Source organism: Meleagris gallopavo, chromosome 2 (assembly GCF_905368555.1).
Source record: "Meleagris gallopavo chromosome 2, MGAL_WU_HG_1.1, whole genome shotgun sequence".
In the NCBI taxonomy this organism is placed as follows: Eukaryota; Metazoa; Chordata; class Aves; order Galliformes; family Phasianidae; genus Meleagris; species Meleagris gallopavo.
This window is the reverse complement of record NC_139405.1, coordinates 31,525,224-31,550,926: the sequence shown is the minus strand read 5'-3', so window position 1 is coordinate 31,550,926 and position 25,703 is coordinate 31,525,224. Positions and strand designations below refer to the sequence as shown.

The window sequence follows — 25,703 nt, the reverse complement described above, 5'->3', positions numbered from 1 at the left end:
TTAGAGAGAAATTCAGAAGACTAAACTCTCAGGAAGGCTGTGCCAACAGTTTATTTCCAGTTAGGATATTGTCATCGAGAGTTTCTGATGTTTACATTATGAATAAACGTCCACACAAAAGAGCATGGAGGAAGAATCCTTAGGAGAGCCAGGCAATGAGGTGGCGTGATTTAGGAGCAGTGGGGAACAAGGTCTGCCCCCTGGGATTAAAACAGCCAGCACACCAGGAGGTATGCAAATGCACTGGTATTCACTTTCAAGCACTGAAATGCCTTGGCACTCAGCTGAATGGCTCCATTCAGCTTAGGGGGAGTTTGAAGCGAGTGGGTTAAGAAAATAGAGTCCTAAACCTCTGGGTTTGCTAATTGCAAATCGGCACAAGAGGGTGAGCGGCCACCATCCCATGGCTTGTACTTCAAACAGCCAGAAGATGAGGTTTTCAACTCACATGTAAACCCATTTTTAAGTATACTAAGCAAACTCTGACCTAGATTCAACTTTTTCCAGATGACATATCAGTGGAAAAGGCAAATTACCATAGCTCCAGAAAGCAGGGCCACATCCAGGTCAGGCTTCAGAGCTACCATTTGGCAACATATGGGATGCAAGCTGATGTTTATCAAAAACCACAGAGTCCAGGAGTAGCCAGCTTCCCTTTGGCAGACAGCTTATTTGCACAGTGAAAGTCTAAGTTTTCATGAGAAATCAGATTAGCTCTAAGATAAGATTTTTATGCTATTGCCAGATCTGTGTGCCAATAACTTACCTGACAATTCTGAACTGCTGGGGATAAAGAAATGCATTTAGACATCATCTACAGTCATATATTTTTTTCACCTTTCTGCCAAATTTTGAAAAGAACTCCCTACTCCTGCTTAGCTACTGAGGCCAGTTTTGCCTCTGGAAAAAGTGGAAGTGAAGATCTGCTGTCCTTAACTTACGCCAGCTTCTATGGGAAACCCAAGAAAAAGGAAAAAGCTCTTTCCAGCTTGTCCATGCAAGTTGCCAGCTTGGCTTCTGAGGGAGCTGTGTTGACTTCAGTGGAGCTACTCTCAAATTATACCAATATAAATGGGAGATGAAATAGATCCTTACAGAATTGCCCTGTTAGTAACTCAAAGCAACTTCTTCGAAGTAATTCAAAGTAACTTCTTTATTGATATCTGAAATTTCAGAGAGGAGTAAAACAAAGTGGCTAGAGACATGCAAAGGGACATGAGAGGGTCAGCCTGCTCCAGCACTCAGTCTGTACAGATGAGTTCTGTTAACTGTTGTTGGTCTCTAACTAGCCAGGATGACAGCTGAATGTTCATTGAAAAGAACCATTGAGGACAAAAGAGAAAGCAATCTTATCATCAAAATTCAGGTTTTGCAGGAAGTGAAGGTAGGTCTAACCGGAGGTGGTCCAGACGCATGACATATCACATCATTTTGTAGAGAGTCACCAGGGAGTGGAAGTCCTTATCTATGCCACATCCAAGCTTGCACAGTTATGCTTTTTCCAGCTCCTAAAGAGCAGAGCAGTCTTATCCACACTGAGCTTCTCTGCAACATCTTACATTCAATGATATAGATATGCATTGAGAATATAAAACTGTCCCAAGAAATGGAATTGTACAGCTATATGAACCAATAGAGATGGCATCTGGTGTGGCATTATAAAGATTTGTCTTTTAATGCTTAAATGGGAAACATACCTCATTGTTTTAAGACAGGACTCTCATTTTAGATCTCAATATAGCTACCATATGTCCCCACACACAAGCAAAGCCTTCTCTCACTGTTATTACTGCAAAAGATCATTGCCAGAAATGGCATGTTGCAAAAGCAAGGTCTGAAAAGAATGGTGTATGCTTGACAAAATGAATCCCACATCAAATACACTTTCTAATTCAACTACATATTTGGTAGCTGGAAAAAAGGCAACCCAGGGAGGCTGTGGGTTTAAGTGCAGTTTATACAGATGTTCTTCAGGACTGATTCTTTCATGCCTAACACCATGTGAGAGCAAAAAAATAAACTGAGTGACCTCTACAAATCCTTCCCAGGACAGTATTTACATGCTTTCTATCTTTTCTTATTATGCTGGGTTTTAGCATTGGTATTTTTAGTGTAATGGTTTTGAGATTTCTCCATCCGATGAGAGAAATCCTCAGGAAAATGAGCTGGACAGTGAAAAAGTAGGATCTGATTCTGAACACATATGTTAGATGGGAGGGTTTTCTGTGATATTTTACAATGATTGGTTTTTTTTGTTTTGTTTTGTTTTTTGTAGAGGGCAAGCCAAGAAAAGGTGTGACATATCCATCAACTCTTGAATTCTCTTCCTCAAAGAGCACAGCTGTTAAACCTGGCAAGTAATTATGATCAACTTCCCCTTATATCTATTCAGAACTATCTGTTATAGCATCTCAATTGTGTAATAAAGAAAATTCAATAATTGAGACTCTGAAGATAATGTATCCCTGATGTTCATCAATGTTACTATCTCATTCAGTTTTCTTGTGATATTTATGTTAAGCATACAGAATTATCCCAGACAATTTCTATTTTTTGATCTTATCCAGATTTACAGGCCTCTGTTCCCACCTACTTTCCCCCTTGCTTTAAATCTGTGAGTATGGTGTTCTACTTGTTCTATCTGAAGTAAGTCTTCTGTGTTAGCTTTCACTTAATGCTACTTGTGTTATCTCTTGGAACACTTGATGTGGAGAGTACAGTAATACATAATATTAACAATACAGATGGCAGTGCTCAGAAACTTTAGATAAGGACCATACGGTAAGGAGTTACTCTATAACTTGTTTCACCTGCCTCCCATTCTGTCAGATTGAACTCAGCTTAAATAATATGTGTCAGTAATTCTACATCAACATATACGTACAAATCTGCACCTAGTGGAATGTAATGCAAAGGAATTGTAAACTAAAGGCTGGGCTTTGAGTGATGTACACTCAGGCTGAACAACTACAATGTTTAGATGCCACTGTGCATGTGAAAGCCTAAAAATGAGGAAAGATATCTGTACTTTCCTTCCAAGGACCAAAGAATAATGTATAGGAGAAGAGTAGGACTCCAAACAACAGCCATGCCACCTTGGATGGATGCACCCATTGACAGGCATTTGAATGTATGGGAAAGATGCACGTCATTACATCACTCTCCACAGTGAATAAGCTCATGAAGACTTGAACTCAAAAATACCCAAAGAGTCACGATAGAGAAGTGTAGTAGTAAAAGATATTCTCCCCTCTCCCCCCTATTCCCGAGGAAAAGTCTGCAATTTACACAGTTATGAAAAAAAGCAAACTGTCATTTCCACGATGAAGACACTTCATATACACTTGAATATCAGCTACTACCTAGTGTAAGTCTTGATCAAAAACTTATGAAAGGAATTAAATTATTTGAGATGAGTAAAAATCCCTCTTTCCTTCTAAGTGAGCTCATAACATCCAAGATTTGGCCCCAAGAGGATCTGACAATGTCAAGCAAGAAAGAACTACATCTGAATGTGAATTAGTGACTGAAATACTACATGCTAGTTGGTATTCACCAGACAACCTACACACACCAGGACCCTGACTCACATTAATCTTATGAGGATTGGTTTATTAGTGGTAAAACCCCGTGTTTATTGCTCACTTCAGAAATTCTGTTGACATTGGCAGGAGCTTTTGGGCAGTCAGATGTCTAAATGAAGCACCGAAAACATGCGGCGACTGCTGTCTAGAGGCATTCATCCATCACTTTTTCTTTCCTAGCAAGGAAGCACTGATTAGACTAACCAAACTTTGTAATGCTAGGTGGTGGGATGTGTCCCTTTGGGGACTGATAACCTCCTAATGGAAAACTTTATTTTATTCCAGACTGCATTTCTTAATGTGTTTCATTTTGCTTCAGAGCCTAAGAAGCCAGAGCAAGACCTAAAAGTTCCAAAGAGTGCAGCCACATCTGATACATCGGGGAAAGCCTCGGAACAAGGTAGGGATTGGAAATCTTCATGTCTTTTTCTAAAGAAACTCAATTACATTTTCAATCTCTTGTTTCACTGCCCCTGGACTTTCTGCTGTAGCATAAGCTCGCAGGTTTCTTGCTCCATGCACCCAAAGTTACAGAAACTACTGCTGTATCCACTCCCTGTTTCTGCAATACTGTCTTGCACAGGAAAAATCCCTTTACCCTCTCTCCTCCTTTTCTTAGTGCAGCAGCATGGAGCAGGGTACCACTCAGCCCAAAGAGAGTCATTCACACTGGTTTTTCAGCTGAGTTGTTTTGTTTTTCTTCTGAGCTTGCTTTCAGCATCATCCCATTAAAATTGACGGAGATCTGAGTTTTTCTCTGGCTGGCATTTGGTGGTAATTAATCCACCAGACAGTTTCATGGTGATGCTTTCCAAAAGGGAAACATCCAGCAGTAAAATGCAAGCTTGTGCTGTGTTGCAATGAAAAGGCTGCATGAAGGCACACCACTCCATTTTAGTGAACACAATCTGTCAGGCCATCCCTGGAGACACAGGCAGGGAGGAGAGAGCAGGGATGAGATGAACATGGAATATATTTGAGGGTGACTTTAATAGATAGGTGATAGGTAAAAGATGAAGACTCTTCTAATATGCTGACTGGAAAGGACTAGAAGCACACTAAAAATTTTGCATAAAACTATTTAGGGTGCACATTTTTGCAACTAGAATTGTCTCTGTTCTCATGACAGACCATTTTAAAAGCAGTAGCAACTGCCAGCTGAATCAAAGTGAGCTGAAATGGGCATGCCTGGGTGCTGCTCTCACCACAACCCTAAGACAAAGCTCTCCTGGCTCCTGCTCCAACCCTGTCCTGAATCTCAGAAACCCGTCCTTCTGCCAATAACACTTTGGTGTGGTAGGCATTGACTACTTCATTCTGGTCTATGACTCAGAATTGCCATCTTTTATTACCAGATGTCTGTTGATTTCTATTTATACAGATTTTCAAAGAGTTCAATTATATTGAGAAAAGATGACAGCAAAACAAAAACTGCAACTTCAACTGGCTGTTTGAACCCCTGCACAGACCTGAGACAACTGTAAGGCAGAGTTTCTCTTTCAAAGCACAGAAAGTGTAGGGGAAACACTAAGTCTATGACAAGCTGTTGTCAGCAACTCCAGCGTTACACAGGCACATGAGCTATTCATTCACTCAGCAATGGAGGCTCTAATGGGGTCCAGAGATGAGGATGCTTGTAGACATCCTAAGGAAAACATCACCATCTTGGTTGCCTTCAACAGCAATAGTCATTAATGATGTTTCTGTGCCACATAGGATGTAGCAGAGTGACTGTATCAATGTTCCTACAGGGGACACAGTCCACAAGGTGTATCAGACATCACCGGAACCAATGCCAACCACACAAATGGCAGCCACAACACCAACCCCAACGACCACAACCACAGATCCTTTCAGCACAACACCAAAGCCAACCACACCTGCAACAACAAGAATCACAACAGACTCAGCTGTAGCCAAGCCTCGACCTGGATTGCACAGGGTCAGGGATACAGGTCAGTAGTACAGATGTTTTCATTGCTTTCCTCCTGACTAACAGTTCTCCTAAAATTGAAGGAACAAGACACTCAGTTGAATATACCATTATTTAGTCGATCATTAGTACAGCGGTTCAACGTAGGCATATTATGAGTGGATAAAGAAATTAATTCCCGCCCATCTGCTGGAATTAGACTTGTAGTATAGTCTCTGAGACACATATGGAAATGTTTGTCTAGCATCAACTCAATGTAGTTAGATTCCCCAAAATAAGTGCTCATCTTCAGTAAGTAGAGCAATTACAGCTCGTCATTATCTTTGGCACCTATACTGATTCTTGCGGGAGGAACTTTTCCATCTCTAAACACTGTCATGATTTTCAGGTATAGTAGTCAACGGTTTCCTTGATTCATATCTCTGGACTGAATGTTCATCAAATAGGTTAAGATTTAGTTTAGATTTAACTCTGTGATAACATTCACTAAATGGAAGTCGTAATATATGTTTTTATAATAGCTCTTGGATTTTAAGGATGAAAACAATGTGAAGGAATCCCCCCTGTATAATTTTTTCACACCTGGTTTCCCCCAATCTTTTCTTCTCTTCATTTATTTTTATTCATATATATTGGTGTCTTTTTGAATGGTTCAGTAGATGAAAATCAAAATCTCTTATTTTTAGGTTCTAGCAGTGTCCACCCTGCATATTCCTCCGTGGCAGCAGCAGCATCAAGTAAGTACAGCAGGGAAGTATGTGCCACAAGGCACGCAGTGTGGTGTATTTTAAGGCAGCAATGATTCAATAACCTTTCAAGCCTCAGCAAATGCAGTGGTTGAATACAAGTCTGTATTTAAACTGAAAAATATATGCTAGGCCTGATACGTCAGAGATGTTGGTCACCAAGATTCTGGGGAATCCTTTCTAGTGAATAACTGCAAGTGACAATACCTGCATTGACAAATGCTGGATTTTGCAACTCTTGAGAAGAAGTTTGTGCTGGAGTCAGATTTTCCTGTAGCATCCTCCTGTCATACTCTCTTAAAGGAAAATTTGATTTACTTGTAAGATACATAGTACAGACAGTTGCAATGCTATTTAAACTTAGGGCTGAGAGCTCTGAAATGCCAACTTTAGTTTTTGTGAAAACCTCAGGCTGTGGTTCCGAGCCTGACATAAATGTGATGCTATTCCTGGCACACCACTTGTGTTTTTGACAACAGAATTGTGCCCATTCAGAGCTCTGCAGCTTCATCCAGAAGCCTGCCTCCATTCTAGCCCACAGGCTGCAATGCAATATGTAGAGGGGTTTTCTCATACAATGGGTAATTGCTCAGTCGAGGATGGGAGAAGTTTGCAAGTTTCTGAGCATGACACTATTTTGAGGGTTGTATAAAAGAGATCTGGATTGGGTTTGTATAAAAAGAGAGCTGGAAGATTTCAAACTATTCATACTATTGCTATTTTATACTATTGCTATTTCTGAGTGCCTTGAGCTTGGTTCTACTCTCACACATGTAAATGTGGCTGTACCTGTAGCTGACTAATTCAAAGCCAGAGTACTGTTTCAAGTGGCCTTGTAAATACAGACACTTAGGCAATCCCAAACTAAGGCAAGCTTTCAGGCTCAAAGTTAATTCTCTTCCTGTTTTTTGGTACGTACCTATCTTGGGCATGAAAAGAGCACCCAACTCTATACTATGCTGCTGCATAAGCAGATCTCACTCTCCAGAACCAAGAAGTTATCTTACACTGCCTGCAAATTACCTGGAGACAGAGCTAGAAGCCTACAAAGTTTAAAAGCCTAGCAGGTGAGAGCCTGTTATTTCCCAAAACAGGATCTCTTTGCCTTTTAAATTTTCATGGTCTCTCAGGACAGCTCACATAAATCCCATCAAAGGGCTTCCAGTACTCTGCGAATGTTCAAATTTGGGTAATGCATACATTATTTGCTGCCACTTAATTTTGTTATATGAAGCCTGCAAGTAGCAGCAGTTCTTGTTTTCTTAGACAACCATTACAAATTATCTCGTTTATGATATCTTATTGAGAAATATCTCATGGGTCCATTGTTCTCGGAAGTCAGCTAAAACATTCCTACTAATTTCAGCAGGCTTTGAAATGTTAACAAGCTTCTGAAGAGCAATTAATGAAAAGAAAAGCATGATAGAAGACAATCTTCATCTGCAAATGCTTTGAGAATTCTGTATTTTTGAACGGTGGGAGTTTAATGTATCAACACAATCACATTAAAAAAGCAATGAAGATATTTCAGACACATGAATTCTCCCACATTGTTTTTGTTATTGTTTCATTATTTACAGTCTGCCTACTTGCTTGTATCTACTTGCTGGCTCTTGTCTCAGATAGTAAGCTCTGTGCGGAAAGTGATCTGGTCTGGGTTTTGTTTTGGTTTGTTTTTAACATTCTTCACACAACTGGATGGCATTGAAATAGAAATAAGAACAGATAATGAGCTTGAGCAATAGAGAAACAAAACTTATTAGGGAAAGCAAATCACAGCAGTAACTAAAAACAACCTAAGTGCAAAGCAGAGACGATTAAAGTCGTACTCATAACTGAAGTGAATGTTAACTAATCTTTCTAGGCAGAACAAGGCAATTTTTCTTTAAGCTGACTTAAAATGTAGAGTTTTAACATCTGAAAATGGATATCAACGAAAGCTTTCTGTCTGTGAACAACTAACTCTCATAGCAATAAAATAAGATTCAGGTAGCAGTAGTCCTCCACCAAACATGAGATACAAATGACACTTCTTCATTTTGATGTCCACTTAGGACAAGTTCAGACTTCACAAGGAAGAGGACTGAATACAGGTACCTATTGAACCAACTAGCTGAATCTTTATTACTAGAATGCTAGAAAACATTGTCTTTCAGTTCTATTTACTAACCAATGCAATATTTTCAAAGGATTCAGGGCCACTTCCACATCTGCAAGTAACAGGAATATTTTGCGACCCAATGCAGGTAACCAATCACTTTTCTTATTTCTCCCCATTACTCACCTCTAAAAAGCAGATATTACTGTAGTTATTGCACAGCAATAGCATAACTTCTAGAAACAAAAACAAAAAAGGAATGATTAAACTTAGAATTGTCCTCAGAACAATATCCTAAACCTATTTACATAGCTACTTTATAATACTCGCTAATGCAAAATGTCAGGAGAACTTTGTGTCTTGGGGTCCATAGGCCTAACCTCAAGAGAAATCATAGAATCACAGAAGACTTGGGTTGGAAGGTACCTTAATGCCCGCCCAGCTCCAACCCCCTGCTGTGGGCAGGGCTGCCCCCACCACCAGCTCAGGCTGCCCAGGGCCTCATCCAACCTGGCCTTCATTGCCTCCAGGGATGGGGCTCCACAGCTTCTCTGGCAGCCTGTCAATTGCTTTCAGTTTCCAGCTCCTGTGCATGGTCAGCATCTCAGGACCCGCTGCTTGTTGCTACAGTGCACCAGAGAACTACAGTATCTACTAACATTCAGACTCCTTTCTTCTGCTTTTGCCACCCTCCCTAAGCTTGTAAATTCTTTTTTTTTTTGGGGGGGGGGGGAGGGGGGATCTTATTTGTTGGTGGTGTTTTTTCTTTCTTTCTTTTTTCTTTTTTTAATCCATCTTCCATTTGATCTGAAAACACATACAGAAAAGTAGTTTGGTGCCCCCTCATCCCTGGAGATCATGCTTCTCTATCCTGGCCAGATGACATCTAACGTCCATCTCTCTCTCTCACACTGTGCAGGTATACAGCGCCAAGAGCCTGTTGCCACCTTCCGCAGGCCTGCCGGGTCTCCAGCCCATCTGGGTGAGCCAGACTGCTAGGTGCAGGTTTTCTGCTTTCTTTCATGGTTCTAATAAGCCTAAATTAACCCATATGCTGCTCTGCAGACCAATTCTCTGTGTACTGAAGGGCCAACCAGCAACTTCCAGAATGAAGAGTCAGTGGACAGCTCGTACACTAGTGAGCTGTTGTTTCAGGCTGCGGGAATCAATTTCTACCACAGTGTTTGTAATTTACCTTATTTGTTAGTCAAAATGAGGAACAAAACCCCAGCCCTGTGCAATCTATCAGGTCTATGGTGGAGCTAAATTTTCTGCTGTTCCTGTCATTCTCAGGAACCTCCAGGCTGATTGCGACATGGGGATTGTCTTAACAATGAGGGTAGAAACATCACTGATGCATTTCTTCTTTCCCAGCTGTGCAATTCACCATCCACTTCATCAGCAAACAGCCCTTTCAGTGGCACTCTGGAAGGCTGCTGGCAACTTCATGTGGCCCCAGAGCACTCAGGAGTGCTCTATTCTGTTACTTTGCTTTAACACTATTTCTGTTTATTTCAGTCCCTTTCTGTTCCTTCATTTCCATCCATGTTTGTCTTTCTCACGTTCTTTTGGCCATACCAATATCACAGCCTTTTCTTTCTTTTTAATCTCATAATTGTTAAATTGTTATCTTCTCTCAATCCTCTTTGTCCCTGTCAAAATCCAGTGCCCACCATCACAAGGGAAACAGGTGGGCAATATGTATCCATGCAGAACAGCAGAGCAAACATGTTGCCTGTAAAAGTGCCTAACAAAGCAGCGCACGAATTATATTACACCATGTACAGGAGGGAGAGCGTGGTATGGCAGGGAAATGGGAAGAGCCCTGTGATGTGCTGACTAAGCCTCAGTCTGTCCAAATCTTTCCCAGAGGAGCAGAGGAATGCTGTGCTGAATCTTGTTTAAATCAGTCACAGTTTGTTCCCACCTTACGTATCTGAAGACTTCCCAAGACAATTGCAAAGCACAATTATTCTGTAACAAACAACTGTTTTCGCAGCCACAGAGCAAGAGAAAAAAATCCCACAAACATATACTTGTTGTATTCCCTACAAGCCGTGATCTTTTCTCAGCCTGGGTCCTGGCAGCTCAAATGTGCTGCTTCCAAGCAGCCAATTTTTCTCACGGTCAAAGGGAAATTCCTGGACAACTCCTTGCTTTCTTGGAAAGGAGAGCTGTTTTTCTTGATCCTGCAAAGCGAGTGCACACTGCTCAGCAAACAACAGCTATTGAGCTGGGCTGTCAAGAAGCTTCCTCTATTCAACTCAGGTTAGCAAAAAGATTTGCTTGGAAAACACCCATCCTGACACACCATTTGTTTGCTTGACTTCTCCCTGCCTGCTTTCAAGAAGGTCCCACCTCCTCCAACTCCTTGACAATTATAGATCTTTTTATATTTTTTTAAAGATCAGTCTTGTAGTATTTTAAAAATCAACCTTGATTTTTGTGGGCATTATCAAGCAAAAAAAGAAAAAGCCCTAGCTACTTAAAAGAATACTCTTTTTCCTTTCAAAGGAACATTTAATTGATAGCTTGCTCTGTGATGTGTCTAGGACTACATCCAAGCATAGAGCTTTTGCCTGGATTCATGAATCACTCAGAATTAGTGCATTCTTCATCTCTGCAGCCAGATACCCAAATCCTCGGCACTTGTGCTTGTCTTCATTCAGTTCTTCTCACTACAGAAAGTTTTCAAAGGACATGAGCCGTGGCAAGACTGCTCAAAGAAGTTGTACACAGCTCTTCCTCATTATCCATACACAGGAATTTGGAAGGACCCACAGTTATCTAGTCAGTTGTTCTAGAGAAATCTAGAAAGAGTCCACCATTGCTTCTACTGACAAAAAATCAGTCTTTTCCTAGAGTTACTGAAAAGCATGACTTTTCTGAGGTTATGTAGTCAGATAAGCTAGAGGAGCCTGCACTGAGGTGGCAATCTCACAGAAAGGTCAGTGTTTCATTGGCTGGAGGACATTGGTAAGCCCACAGCTCCCTTTTCGTTTTTCCAGACCAATATATGCTTCACCCATTGGCTGTAATCTGGAGGACGCCAGTCACCAGTCTAGTTGGGGAAGCATTACTTTTTGGAGGACTACTTCTGCAGGCTCCAAAAACAAACAACTGGGGACATATTTATGAAAGCATCAATTTGGTTGGAGTTTTTACATGCCCGATAAGCTGCGAACAAGATTTAGACACCTTCTTTGTGTTTGAACAGGTTCAAGCAATACAGAAATCAGTAGACCACAGATTTTCAGTGGGAAACAACCTAGGGAAAGCAAAAGTATACTGAAGTTGGTATAATTGTCTCAGTGTTAGTGCAGTTCTGAGGAACATAACCAAAGCAGATCTGAAGAGGAATACTGAGACATAAAACAGATGAGAGCTCTGGAGCCAGTGACATAAGCCTGCTAAATGTGGCTTGAAATGTGTCTGTAAAGGTTTCCAAGTTTACTGATTTCCTTAGCTCCTTCTCATGAATAGTGATTCACTATATAAATTGGCTTCTCTAAATTGAGCTTTTTAGTCTCCAGTAATTGCATTATTTTCAGTAATACTTTGTCTTTTCTTTCATGTATGAAAGCAGTGGAAACAGACTTGTGGAAACCTGGACTGAGCTTTTTTGACACAGGTAAATATTTAAAGCATTTGGTAATCAGACTGGGAATTATTGTTTTCCATCACATGTAGGGAAAGCTCACACTGTTCATCAGGCCCATGGCATTGCTGATAACAATCTCATTCTAAGAAGTAATTATGGTATTTAAGATGACAAATGAGGTATGTTGTTTAAATCTTAGTAGTTAAAATTATTTTGAGCCTTCATCATTCTCAAGTTCCTGCCAAAAGTGAGAGCAGAACAGATGAGATCTGCAAAGAATTGGCAGTTGTACTGCAGGAAAGAGGTTCTAGCTACTGAAATTCACTTTTAAATAAGAAGGTATTTTGGGAATGCCACAGCTGGGAAAGCAGTCTAGAAATCAATGAAAAAGATGGCAGATTATTCTGATGCAAATATACTTAAGAAGGAAGGGCATTCAGATGAGAATGGTGGATTAAAAAATAGTGGACGTTACTGAAATTTTCTAATGTTTTAGCCTTAAAAAGTCAGAAGACGGCATTTTTAGAACTACTAGTGAGTGAGAAAAAAATCTTACATTTGTAGCAGGCTTAAGAGGCAGAAGATCAAGACTTGAGAAATTCTTAGCCAGGTGCAGTTTGCAAGTGCACAGCCCACACTTTCAGTATTTAAGGGATCTCTTTCCTTGAGAACATTTAAAGTAGACTATGCAAAGTCTACTATGCAAAGTCCATGCAAAGATATGGCAGTTCATCACAGCGTGCTCTTACTAGGAGCTGGACTATCCAGTATAAGGTCTCTTTTCCATTACTAGTTTTGCTGCTGGAGAGAGCTGTGCTATGTTGGTGGCCCTTGCAAAGACCATCCCCCCACACACCCAAAGCCGAGGTGTGACTAATCCTCCCACTGGCTGCTACCAGCAGTGCTGCGTATTTGCATTAGCTTGCAAATCCAGTGGCAGTGGTTCTTCAGTCAAAATTTGCATAATCTCAAACATGAACAGATTTCCCTTCTCCAGGGGTGGCACTCTGAGCCAGAGAGTGAGCATGTTTCTATCCAGCCTTCAGTGGGTTATTAATTAGAAAAAGCTGCAGCGGAGTGTACAGGGCCAGCGGTGCAGAGGGGCACCCGAGACAGCAAATGACAAGTTGCATTGAATGCAGTGAAAAGTTGAGTGTGGGAGAAGGGATGTTGTATTAACAGTTTCTCAGAATCTGAAGCGTCCCCGTGATAAAGTCTGATGAATTCAGATTGTCATTTCAAAGGAATGGTTCCTGGTGTGCATGCAGTCACTACTGTCTTGCTGAAATGAATGGGGAGTTTAATCAGCATGGACGGCTGTGACAATCAGTGAAGAGAACTTTAATTAGCATGGAGTAGGCTACCCATGCAGTGAGTTCAAATTCCCATGGCAGTAACAACCTTAAATTGGACTGGCAAAATCCACAGATTCTGACCACCTCCCCAATTAGTGGGGAAGGTTATTTGGTGGGTGACCTTATTGTTACAGTGAGCACAAAGCAGCTTGCTGACCCACAGCCTCTGAGAACAGAGAATGAGGAGTGCCATGGTGCTCAGGTGTGCCCTGCTGACAGAGCTCTTGGCAGCTTTAGGTATGGACAGCAGATTTTATCGAGCACAGACACACACATGAGGGAAATAGCTGTGAATTAACTTCCCCATGAAGTCTGTTTGCCAAAACGAGAGGCACGTGTTAGTATCTAACCTCACAACAGCCTTTAATCCATCTATTTCATGACCTGCAATAACGTAAGCAGGAATGCAGTGTGTATGTGGTGCCAAGCACTACGTGTTAGAACGTAGTGCTGTGAGGTGGAATGTGGCTTTGGTCTGCTACTGAGGGAAATTACACACCTGTGATTAAAGGCTACACTGGAGTACACACAGTCATAAGGACAAGCTGCTGAGTATTTCAGGTTTTAAAGAAAAAAAAAGAACATAAATGAAGTGGGGCTAAACTTAGTGCCTTTTTCCTACCTCGTTCATATGGGAGCACCCAGTGTCCTTCACAAGGCCGGCAGAGTGCCCAGCCAACACAGTGTCCTACCCAGTGACAGATGCCTGGGGGTGAGAAAGGCAGAGGGCAGTCACACAGGAATGGTTGATCCCTGCCGCAGAAGTTATCTCCCTCACTGGCAGCTGAATTTAGAAGTGAGATGCCAAAGCAAGACTTCTGCCCAGTAATGTCCCAGCAGCATGCTACAGCCATGCACAGGGGATCAGGTGCCAGGTCTGACGCCAGTTTGAGGACACAGCCTCAACAAAACCTCCTCTCCTGACCCAAAACTGCACACAGCTTCATCATGCAGGGGAAACAGCTCCAAGCAGTTGTATTCTTGCGCTCATTCCCATGAGAGGTGAGTTGGTAGATGTAAATAGAGTGGAAGGTAGACTGGTGGGAGTTGGAATTTCCTGTTTTCTTGAATATTTTCTGCACTATTATGGCTCAGTCATTAATAACTCTGGCAGCCAGCTCAAGTGGTGCACAAGCTCAGAGCTGTTACAGCTGCCATCAGATTCTGGTAGTGCCCTTTGCTGATGACCCTTGGCCACCCACTGTCTTTACACATGCAGTGCTCACACAATGGGGCTGCTGGCTGCCCTGGCTATGGAGACGGTAGAGGTGAGTTGCCAGGATTTGCTACCCACCCTCACTTCCTTCTCACATTTAGCATCTTCAGACTACAGGTGCTCAGCAGCAGCCCAGAGGCTCCCTCCAGGCACCCCTGCAGACACCTAGAGCTGGGGCAGCCCAGCACACCTCAACACCTCTCCTCTCCTCCGTTTCTCCAGGTTTTGCTTCAAAGGAGGAACTGAACCTGAAGCCACTGGAGGCAACTTCCCAGGGGAACCCAAGTATGTAAATCGAAATTAATCTCATAATTACACAGTACCATTTTTTTAATTACCTGCTACTAGAAGGGATTCAAATTAAATAGCAACTAGGACTTTTTAAAGAAAAGATACTTAAGGAATACATTTTTCTCTGCAGAGGATGAACAAGTGCTCTCTGCCAGTCGCTCTGACAGATACAATTGATTTTGCTTTTCCAAGAAAGGCATTTCAAGATGTAGCTTACCTGGGCGTCAGGACAATGGCTGCTCGCTGCTCCTCTTCAGGGTGAGCACAGCTCCACGCTCTGGGCACACACGGCTCCTCTCAAGGCGTTGTGATGGTGCAGGACAACAAAGCAATGAGCTGCAGCCAGGAATGGGCAAGCAAACCCTGATGACTGCAAACACTCCTGTGGCCGCACAGGCGCTCTTTCTGATGCAGAGGGTGGGAGGGAAAGAAACCGCCTGAGAAATGGACGCAGTCAGGAGAGAGGTTCTGCGTCCTGGCTGGGGTGCTGAAGGAGCATTGAGGAGCCCTCCATCTGGAGATGCAGATGTCATATGCTCTGAAAAGCAAGCCTTGCAAAGTCCTTTGTAATTAAAGTCAGGTTTGCCCATTAACTCATCTTGAAATGGGGCCCAGACAAGGAGTTAGGGAAAGCAAACCACAAATGCAGAGATGGGATCATCCACCTCTTCAAGGGAAGTTTCGCTGGCAAAGGGGCTCACCCTTCTGCTGACCCCGGGGCCTCCTGTGCCCATCCTCCCACAGCTGAGTGCTCACTTTTGTCTCAAGGCCTCTTTACCTTAAATGCTGAACCAAGCATTCCTATATCCTCAGTTGCTTCACCTAAAAATCTTAATGTTTTATCTCATCAAAAAATGTCAAATACACAGAAGTAAGAGAGAGGAGAAAAAAAGGGGAAGGACCTGCCCTTGGAGATCCAAACTCACTGTGGGAAAGCAGAGCTCAGTACAACTCCCTACAGAGCACACGTAAGCAGAGTCCTGCTGCTGATCAAGTGCAGGAACACTTCTACCATTCAAATGCAGCGAATTAAGTTGGAGCAGGCATGTAAATCTCAGATCCTTTAGCTAAGAAACTTCCACTATGCATGTGGACATCCCATGAGGTATTTCCCTTTTAAGGCCAGGAGATTCAGGAAAATTTGGCCCCTAATTGAGGTATTATTTGTTGTGGGTTCCCAGCCGTGCCTCACTCTCTGCTGTGAAAGAACATGCTTTTCGGTCACGCTTCTCTAATTCAGCATTATTAGAATTAAAAAAAACAGACAGCTACGGGAGAAAGAATTGAAAGTAATGAGATGGGAGACAGTTGCATAAGCCAGTAAGAACAATTGCCACTTTGTCACCTTCAGGCTATCTAATGATTAAAACACATGATTTTGGACTGATTGGTAGGAGGCATCATCAGAGACAAATCAAGAGATACAGACGGCATGAGAAAACAGTAGTGCTCCAGTTAAGCCAAATTTTGATCCACTCCTAGTCACGGTTCAACTGACAAATGTTTCACCACTAACATGAGGAGAAGTAGAGGCAGTCTGGTAGGGACCACAGGCAGCACATGCAAAAGCACAATGATCAGGTTCATCTGAGTAATTAGCAGGAAGAATTTGAGTGCAGATGCAGCTTTTATCTGAGTCAAGCAACACCAAAATTGTGCTGCTGTACACACACAGGTGAAACCCACAGCTGCATTGGGAACAACTGAAGCTCAAGTCAAACATGGAGTGAGTGAGATCAGGCAACACCAAAATTGCTGCTGCACATACACAGGTGAAACACGCAGCTGCTTTGGGAGCAACTGAAGCTCAGGTCAAACACGGTGTGAGTGGGAGCTGCCGTCCCCACCTCACTAGCAGGCCCAGCACGGGGGCAATGACAGCCACCTCCTGCTCCACACACTGGCTGTCCCCAGGTGCCCAGGTACACCTCAGGGTGGCTGTTGACAAAACAAGCCTGGGCCAGCCACCACGTCACCATCAAAAGCATTTTAGTAGAGCTCATGCAGCTGGAAGAGTCACCAGGTGCAGAGTTTTTAGGCCTTTGCTCTTCAAAAGAAGTACTCCTACTAAAAAGACCAAAACCATTTTCCCTGCTTTTGTGTCTCTCCTCAGGCTGCAAGGTAGACTTGTCCTTCTTGATGGATGGGAGCTGGAGCATCGGTAAACGCCGCTTCCAGCTCCAAAAGCAGTTCCTCATTAATGTGGCTCATGCCCTCGGCATCAACAACGCTGGACCTCTGATGGGCATCGTGCAGTACGGGTAAGGGCCACTTCTGCACCTGGGCTACAAACCTAGCTCTGTTTCATTATTGCTGTAAATGAGAATGGTAATATTTAGAAATAGTTGTTACTGAAACACCCTCTAGAATTCCACTAGTGTGGCCTCATTGATAATTTATCTTTTCATCCATATACACAGCATGGGAACTTCTTTTTGTTATTACTGTTGGTGCTTCCATGCTATGACCTCCACCTATAGTTACACTGTGCAGGAGCTGCTAGAGCAGCACTCCTCTCCCGCAAGGAACCTCAAAGGATAATGGGCACAAGCATATCAAAGAACAGTGTGAACCTGCCTTCACAACCTGTTACACTCTTTGCTTTGAGAAAGTCTCTTACCCCTGCCTGCTGCCTTCTCCTTTTTCTGTCACAGCCTGTGAGAGCAGTCAGGCATTCAGCACATTTGTTAGGGACAAGCCACTCCCATCACTACCAGATATGCGTGTGGCTGGAGCATGTTAAAGCTTGCCAGAGGAAATTCAGGATGGGTATTAGGAAGAATTTCTTCTCAGAAAGTGGTGAGGCAGTGGCACAGGCTGCCCAGGGAGGTGGTGGAGTCACCATCCCTGGAGTTGTTCAGGAACTGTGTGGATGTGGCACTGAGGGGCATGGTTAGTGAGCATGGTGGGGATGAGTGGTTGTTTGGACTAGATGATCTTACAAATTGGAAACAACCTTAATAATTCTACAATTCCTGCTCACACCCAGGAGCTTTTGTACCGCTGTATGTAAGGCAAAAACCTGACAACTGCTTCATGTTTCTTTCCATCTGCCAGTGATGACCCTTCCACAGAATTTAACCTGAAAACATACACCAGCCCCAAGGATCTAAGAAACGCCATTGAGAAAATCCCTCAGAAAGGTGGACTTTCCAATGTTGGTAGGTTACAGGCTGCATGCACACCCTCAGCATAGGGAGGGCTTCAGAACCTGGAGTGCTGCCAGCCCTGTAACTTATCCTCAATCTCCTCTTTCATTTCAGGAAAGGCACTTTCATTTGTCAACAAAAACTTCTTCTCGGATGCTAATGGAAACAGAGGTGGAGCGCCCAATGTGGTGGTGGTAATGGTGGATGGGTGGCCAACCGACAGGGTGGAGGAGGCCTCCAGGCTGGCCAGGGAATCAGGCATCAACATTTTCTTTGTCACTATTGAAGCAGCTGCTCAAAATGAGAAGCAAAATGTTATTGAGCCAAACTTTGTGGACAAGGTACTTACTGGGCTGGGCTCCGGCTATACACTTGCGTTGGACTCTACCTTTTTCAAGTGATTTTGCACAGGGGCTTAAGCACAGTCACACTTATGAGACATTTCTCTTCCTTCTTACCACTCATGGTTACTTCTGGTCCTGCTTAGACTGTTAGGTCTCACACTGCCATGCAGCAGTGCTGAAGTCAGAAAGGTGACCTGTCTGAAAGCTGCTAAGAGCAAACTTTGTCTCACAGTAAAGCTCTGGTCTGAGGTTCATCATGAAGCAAATGGCTTTTTGCTGACCAAGCATTGGCATAAACCTGCAGACAAGAATTTCTGAATGTACAGCCGCATGACAAAGCACAAAAAAAGGGAAAGAAAAAAAAAAAGAGAATGCAAGGCTTGCACTATTAGCATTTGGCACTGCTCAATAGTGTCTCAGGGCAAGGTGACACAAGGTTATGGCAGGAGACATCTACCAAGTTCCAGACTCACTTGGGCTCAGGAAGCACGGCAGAGTTATCTGCTATTTTCAGAGAACAGATTCCTGCCTGAGCCACATTGCTCTGCCATGAAATAATTTCCATTAGTTTCAAGGCTGTTTCAGAACTCTGTTGTTTCTGGTCAGTGTTTAATTGGATTATAGGCTGATTTGCATTTATTTTTCAAAATGGCAAAGCTACAGTGAGTCTGTGTGAGCCTGCTAGAGAGCACAAGTGGAAGAGTGCTCCCTGCTTCGTGCCACCCCTTAGTTTTTACCTACACTCACCCAAATCCCCCTAATCCTCTAACAGTTTCCTGCAGATCTGCTCCCTACAACTATTTGGTGATAAAAACAGACATCAGCATGGTTTTTGTCTGTCTGTCCTTAATTATCTGGTAGAGCCAGAACAACTGGGAATCTTTAAAGGCTTTTACACTTTTATCAACATTTCTTGTTCTTTTTTTTTTTTTTCTGATTGACCAGCCAAGGAGAAAACAGCTTCAGCCCCAGGTTTCAGTTCAAGGCAGGAGGGTTTGTCAGCAGGGAAATCCATCCTTGTTGCCCTAAACCTGGGAGGGAGGGAGCTGAAGTTATCATCTGCCAAATATTGGGGCTTCCAAGTGGAGCCACACAAACAGCGTCTCTGTGATTTGGATGCCTTCTCTACAGTGTAACTTATCTCAAAAAGCTTGACAGATGGCAAACCGGGTTATTACACTTCTTTCATGGCTATAATATCAGCTCTATCCCACAGCTTTAAAAAAGGGGAAGAGAAGAGGCAAGTATCTAGAGAAATATCTGTGATGTTATGTTCACGTCATTTCCCAGGGAAGCAGATGGCAACTGGAGGAGAGCCCACTCCAGATTCCAGCATTGCTCTTTCCAGGAGCCTAAATTTACAGTTTAGCTAAAATCCCAGTTGAAACAAGCAGACTGAATTTCCACTGCATTCGTACTTGTGGTGTTTTGCAGGCAGTGTGCAGAACAAATGGCTTCTACTCCATCATGGTGCCCAGCTGGTTCAGCCTCCACAAGGTCGTCCAGCCCTTGGTGAAGCGGGTCTGTGATATCGACCGGCTGGTTTGCAGCAAGACATGTCTTAATTCAGCTGACATCGGTTTTGTGATCGATGGCTCCAGCAGCGTTGGCACCGGCAACTTCCGCACAGTCCTCCAGTTTGTAGCCAACATCAGCAAGGAGTTTGAGATTTCAGACACGGACACCCGTATTGGAGCCATTCAGTACACGTATGAGCAACGACTTGAGTTCAGCTTCGATAAGTACAGCACAAAGCAGGATGTGCTGAGTGCTATCAAAAGGATCAACTACTGGAGTGGTGGAACAAGCACAGGGGCAGCCATCAGCTACGCCTCCGAGCAGCTCTTCACCAAATCCAAACCCAACAAGAGGAAGATCATGATTCTCATTACGGATGGCAGGTCTTACGATGATGTCCGAATGCCAGCCCTTACAGCTCACCAAAACGGTAAGTTCTACCATCATTATCTGCTCCTCCATACCTCCACATTTATTTGGGTCAGAGAAATACACTCTGCTGTGATGCAAAGGCATTGGATGAAACCTTAGGAAGGAAGCATAGCACCCACTCTGGGGTCTCATCAAGTGCTAAGCAAGATCACCATCTGTTGTATATCTGAATAAGGAACTTTCTGAAAGTAACAGAGAACTAGAAAGATGCAGCTAGACCTATGAGATTGCAGAGGATTTCTACTGTCTTAATAATATTTGAAGCCTCCTTTGTCTTTCCAGTCAGGATATTCACACATTTTCCAGAGCAATTGTAAGACAGAAACAAGGAGCTGTTGTTCAGAGCCACAACCAGAGCTTGGGTAGTTCCACAGCAGACATCAGGCATTTCTTCCATTTTGACAATGCTTTTTTTTTTTTTTAATTTTATTTATTTATTATTTTATTAATTATTTTATTAAATAATAAAAATTTATTTTATTTATTATTTTATTAAAAAAAAAACCGAGAGCACTGCAATTCACTGCCAATTTTTTCATGGCCTGGTAGTTATGCCTGCAGTATTGATCTTAACTAATCAAATGTAATGCAATTAAAACTTTTATGCTCACCGTTATCTCTTGGGTTTCTTTCCAGGAGTTATAGCTTACTCTATTGGAGTTGCTTGGGCTGCCGAAGATGAACTGGAAGCCATTGCAACAGATCCAGATAAGGAGCACTCCTTCTTTGTGGATGAATTTGACAACCTCTACCAATTTGTTAATCCACTCATCCAAAACATTTGCACAGAGTTTAACTCACAGCCACGGAACTGATGGAATGGAACAGGCCAGGATCCTTGGGCGTCATGTTGAAAACACACAATGCTACAGGAACAATGCCAGCTCTGAGCTCAACAAATACTGGACTTATTTTTCTCTGGCACTTTCCAGTTAATGAGGTCGATTGCATCTCTGTCCTTATGTATGATAATGCTCTGTGTAGGCTACTGATTTTTCCCCTGCAGGCTTCAGAAACTCTTATTTGGATGGATAGAATAACAGGCAGGAGACATCAAGGAGGGAGTAAATGGAGCTTTTTGCAAAGCTGTTAACAGTATAGAGCCTCAGCTTAGGTGATTCCCACCTCAGGGTACACACAAGAAGTAAGATGTACCACCTGCTTCCTGCAGGGGCCAGAACCCCAAGGAAGCAGCTACACTGCTCTGCTGCTGTGACAGAAGCACCTCCGACTGCCCATTGCTCGCAATCCAGGATAGGACTGACATCCTGAAATCCCAGGCACATACTGGGAAGATAGTGTGAATTCAAGTATTGAGCTTCATCCAAACCCAGAGACCAGAAAATCAGCAAATGGCCAGGATTGGGCTGTGGGACCCACATCTATTTGCCAGTCTCCATAAAGCCCCAGATCTGCAAAGCAGCCAATGCAGGAGCTGGATCTCATCTCCCACAGTGCTGCATTAAATGTACTTAAACAAAACAAAAACAAAAAAATAACAACAACAACAACAAACAAACAAACAAAAAACCTTGTCCCCTTAGCTCACTTGCACCATCTTTTGCGATGCAGCTCAAGGCCTCTGCAAAGCAGGAGAGCTGTGGAGGCAGAAGAGGCTCCCTCAGTAAAAACTGTGGGTTTCAGTTGCTCACTGTCTGAAAGGTTTCCAAGACCCCTGCTCTATCACCAAGCATGGCACAGTTAGAACAGCTTACAGCAGACTTTAGCATGAGGATAATTATTTAAGAGCCTTTAAAAAGGCTTAAGAGGAAACTATCTTAAAGCTCTATATTACACACTGGGAAAAGCAGTATTTCTAGCATTCACAGGCACCCTCTTCTGAATTTGGTGTGGACTTCTGTTGTATGGATTGATTTCAAGACACGCCTTTACATAGCCCCAGTTATTCAGAGTACGTGGCTGTTCCGCCTAGGGAGAAGCAGCCAAAGCACTGCTCAGCAATGGGAGGAGTGACATGCAGAGGTCAAAAGCATTGCATGGCAGGTAGCAAGCAGCAGTTGCTGGTGATTTCCATCTGGTGTCATGTACGATAATATATCCCTTAAGCAGAAATTACCAAAGGAAAAGGCTGAAGTTTCAGTGCCAGTACAAGCATGTGTGTTCATGCACCTTACGGTAGTTACAGCACTGCGACAGATTTGTGGAACTAACAGGAAATTGAAAGGAATTAAAGCTCACATTTCCTCTCTTACTCACAAATTTTTAATGTTATCATTCACACAAAGAAAATTAGGGTAAACTGCCACCAAAGGAGAACCCTTTCTGTCAACAAAACTGACACCATCTTTCAAATCTTTGTTTGGAAATGGGACTGAAGTAGATTACAAATTCCCAGAGAAGTTACCATACTTCAAATCAGTGCAAACAGCCCATTCAACACAAATTCCCCAGTGTGATGACACGAACCAGGTGAGGGTTCCTTCGCTAGTTCTCCAGCCACTATTCCTAAAGCCATGCTGGATGAAATGGTGGTTTTATGTTGGATTTACTGGGGACTTCATATTCTTAATATTGCAGGTTAATTCTTAATAGACAGCTTGCCACTGCATATCAATGGCTGTACTGGACATACCCTGGCAGCACAGGAGAGCAGCACTCTGCAGATGGTCCCACACACTGTGCTTGTGCTCTGCAGCCAGAGCCACAGGTGTTCTTTACGACAGACATTTTCATTTCTACTGAAAACTTTGAGCAACAGCAAGTTTTCACTCTCCACAGAGAGGCTGAACAGCTATCTTCCTCATCAAACATTTGCTTAGGGCATGGCAAGGTTTGCTGTTGTCTAAATGATTAATCTTGACTTTACAGAACACCTGTGGTGCTCAGATGCTAACAAGCCATTCTACTCACTTGAGATGACCTTGAAATTAATTTTTAATCCGACTCTCATCTAAACTGAGATGCCTTAAACACATACACATTGAACTTGAGCATAAGCCTCAGAAGTCCCAATGCAGCCTTCCTTCAACAGAAGTGGATCAGCACAGAATGCGCTCCTCTACAGCCCATAGCAATAAACCTTCCATAGCAACAGAAACACTTGTCACATCTGAAGTCTCTCAATAATAATAATAAAAGATAACAAGCCTTCATAAATGTTTGGAGGAGTTATGTTGGTTTGGAGAAAGCAGAACTCCTTTTGTAACATATACAAGCTGTTCTGAGCTTCTCAGTACAAGTTGCTATATCTTTTGCAATAAAGATGTCCCAAAGGCATACAAAGTCTGTTTGTATTTATGCAGTTACAAAAAAAAAAAAAAAGCAACAAATATGGTCCATGCCATGGTAGTTTCTGAAGTGCAGCTGATGTTTCTACAAGGCTTTAGAAGACAAAGCAAAGATGAGAAAAAACAAACAGACAAACAAACATTTGGATGCATTTCTTTTACATGCTCAGCTGAAAAAAAATTAAGCCTAGAAGGGAGCAAGCAGGAGCAGGAACAGCAAATTCCCTGTCAGAGGAATCAGTCGTTGCAACAGAGCCTTCTGGTCTGAAAGGTCTTAACTATATACGCACATTTTGCTAAGCCTGCAAGACAGTGTCTTATTTGAAACCAGACATCTTTTAGAAGCTGAAAAATAAAGAAAAACACAGGCTCTTTTCTTTTTAGATGTGGGACTGAATCAAAAGAGGGTTTAGATATCCCAGCACTCGACGCTGGGCCACTCAGTATCAGATGCCTGACCATTGCAGTGAGGCCTGCAGCCTGGCTGAGGCATCCAGAAAAACAGGGCACCAAAGGGTTGGACCTGGAGCCAAATTTCTCACTCGATATAAGCCAAAAAGGAGCTTCTGATCACCCTTTCCTTACGACATGGGTGTCTGCATTTTTCAGTTATCTCAGCAAAGGTAACAACCCATTTCAGTTTCCTCAGCAGGGTCTTACATGGCTAGGCCAGAGATGGAACACTTGGCACCTCTGCTGTGGCTGTGCCACCCTGTGCAGGAGGCATTGCCCATTCCGTGCACCCACTCACTTCTCAGCTGCTGCCACTTTGCTGCTTCAGCAGGCAGCAGCTTTCCCTGTGGCAGCTTCTCAATTTGCTCTTCCGCAAGCTGGCAGAGCAGCTTCTCTCCTCCCTACACTCTTTCCAGAGCCACTCTCTAGCACAGAAAGGTAAAACCGCAAGAAGCCAGTAAACACTGGTGTTAAACAAGCAGACAGCCAACCAGACAGCGCCAAGCCAATCTGAATCTCCTTCACGCATCTACTACTCTGCCCATCAGCTCCTCTCTATCTACGTGGCAAGTCAAAGCAAATTTCATATCAGAAATATTACCTAACACCAGACAGTAAGAAGTCTTCTGTGCTGTACATACATTAAATTATTTCATGGTTGAACACAATCATCACCTCAACCATTCTTCTATTTGTTTTGCCTTGCCTACCACCGTCTCCTCATTACAGAAACAAGTTGATCCCATTCCATTTTCTTTTCCATCATCACCTCTCTTTGAGGAAGTCTTGAACAGTAGCTGGCAACCCACATTTGCTAAGTTGCCTCTATATTGAAAACATTGCAAATATACATCTGAGTGTCTCAAATTCAAAGTAGTCTTTAGGCCTCCTATGTGGGAGCGTTACTCCTACATTGTTCTTTCTCCTGCTCCTTATCTCACGAATTTTCTGTTGGCCCGCTCCAGAGGCAGAACACTGAGTAAAAGCAATTGTACCATCATTTCATAAGACAATTCCTATTACTATTTTCCCGTAAGGAGGGAACAGGAGCAGTACTAAGTCAGAAAGGTTATTTTACCTATCATGGAGACAGAGGAGATGAGAACTTCACTTAGCCCACCTACAAGCTTAAAAAAAACCCAACAGGATGGACCTGCTAATGAGTTTTTCTACTCAGTTCTGTGTAGGTTCCCATACCACCCCCTCAACAGTGTTGTTCTGATCGTTTTCCTGTAGAAATGCAGCTACCATCTGTGATGTGTGGTTTGCTCTCCTTAATCCACTCCTGAAGGGTAGATTCGTGCACTTATTTTTATTTTAAACAAATGTTCCACTCAGGAAGCACATCATGCTTCGCTGTGATTAGGGAAGGCTGATGGAGCAGCTCCTGATCAGCAGCACTGTACACACTTTGCATGTGTGTTCAGCCAGGAAAACACCAGGGACGGAGTGCTTAAGCGCAAGGAAAGATGCAGGGTTCCGTCAATGCCAAGAAAACAGAACAGTACAGAACCCAGAACAGTACAGAAACCAAGACATGGAGAACAGAGAAGTTGAGACACTACTGTAAATGGTAACACTTGACACAACTCAAAAACATTGACATGAGGTTACATCACATCCCTCCAAACTCTTGTCTACTTGTGCTAGACTGTGTGCACTTCCCGCTCCTCGTACACACACCAAGAGCACAAATTATGTTACAAAAACGCAGAATTACAAACACAATACAAAA

The 25,703-nt window shown here is 42.9% G+C and overlaps 1 protein-coding gene across 2 annotated transcripts in view; it reads left to right on the top strand.

Moving 5' to 3' along the window:
• Window positions 1-23,288, top strand: part of VIT (vitrin) — a 29,082-nt gene extending 5,794 nt beyond the window's left edge. For both annotated transcript variants that reach the window (XM_010706862.4, XM_085219558.1), the window contains exons 5-18: window positions 2,276-2,353; window positions 3,904-3,984; window positions 5,336-5,539; window positions 6,204-6,254; window positions 8,318-8,356; window positions 8,453-8,509; window positions 9,281-9,343; window positions 11,945-11,992; window positions 14,756-14,818; window positions 16,938-17,085; window positions 17,882-17,985; window positions 18,088-18,314; window positions 19,752-20,265; window positions 20,904-23,288. In XM_010706862.4, the coding sequence (XP_010705164.3) occupies window positions 2,276-2,353; window positions 3,904-3,984; window positions 5,336-5,539; window positions 6,204-6,254; window positions 8,318-8,356; window positions 8,453-8,509; window positions 9,281-9,343; window positions 11,945-11,992; window positions 14,756-14,818; window positions 16,938-17,085; window positions 17,882-17,985; window positions 18,088-18,314; window positions 19,752-20,265; window positions 20,904-21,082 (1,856 nt within the window). In that variant the 3' untranslated portion in view covers window positions 21,083-23,288. The remainder of the gene's footprint in view (window positions 1-2,275; window positions 2,354-3,903; window positions 3,985-5,335; window positions 5,540-6,203; window positions 6,255-8,317; window positions 8,357-8,452; window positions 8,510-9,280; window positions 9,344-11,944; window positions 11,993-14,755; window positions 14,819-16,937; window positions 17,086-17,881; window positions 17,986-18,087; window positions 18,315-19,751; window positions 20,266-20,903) is intronic.
• Window positions 23,289-25,703: the final 2,415 nt, after the last annotated feature.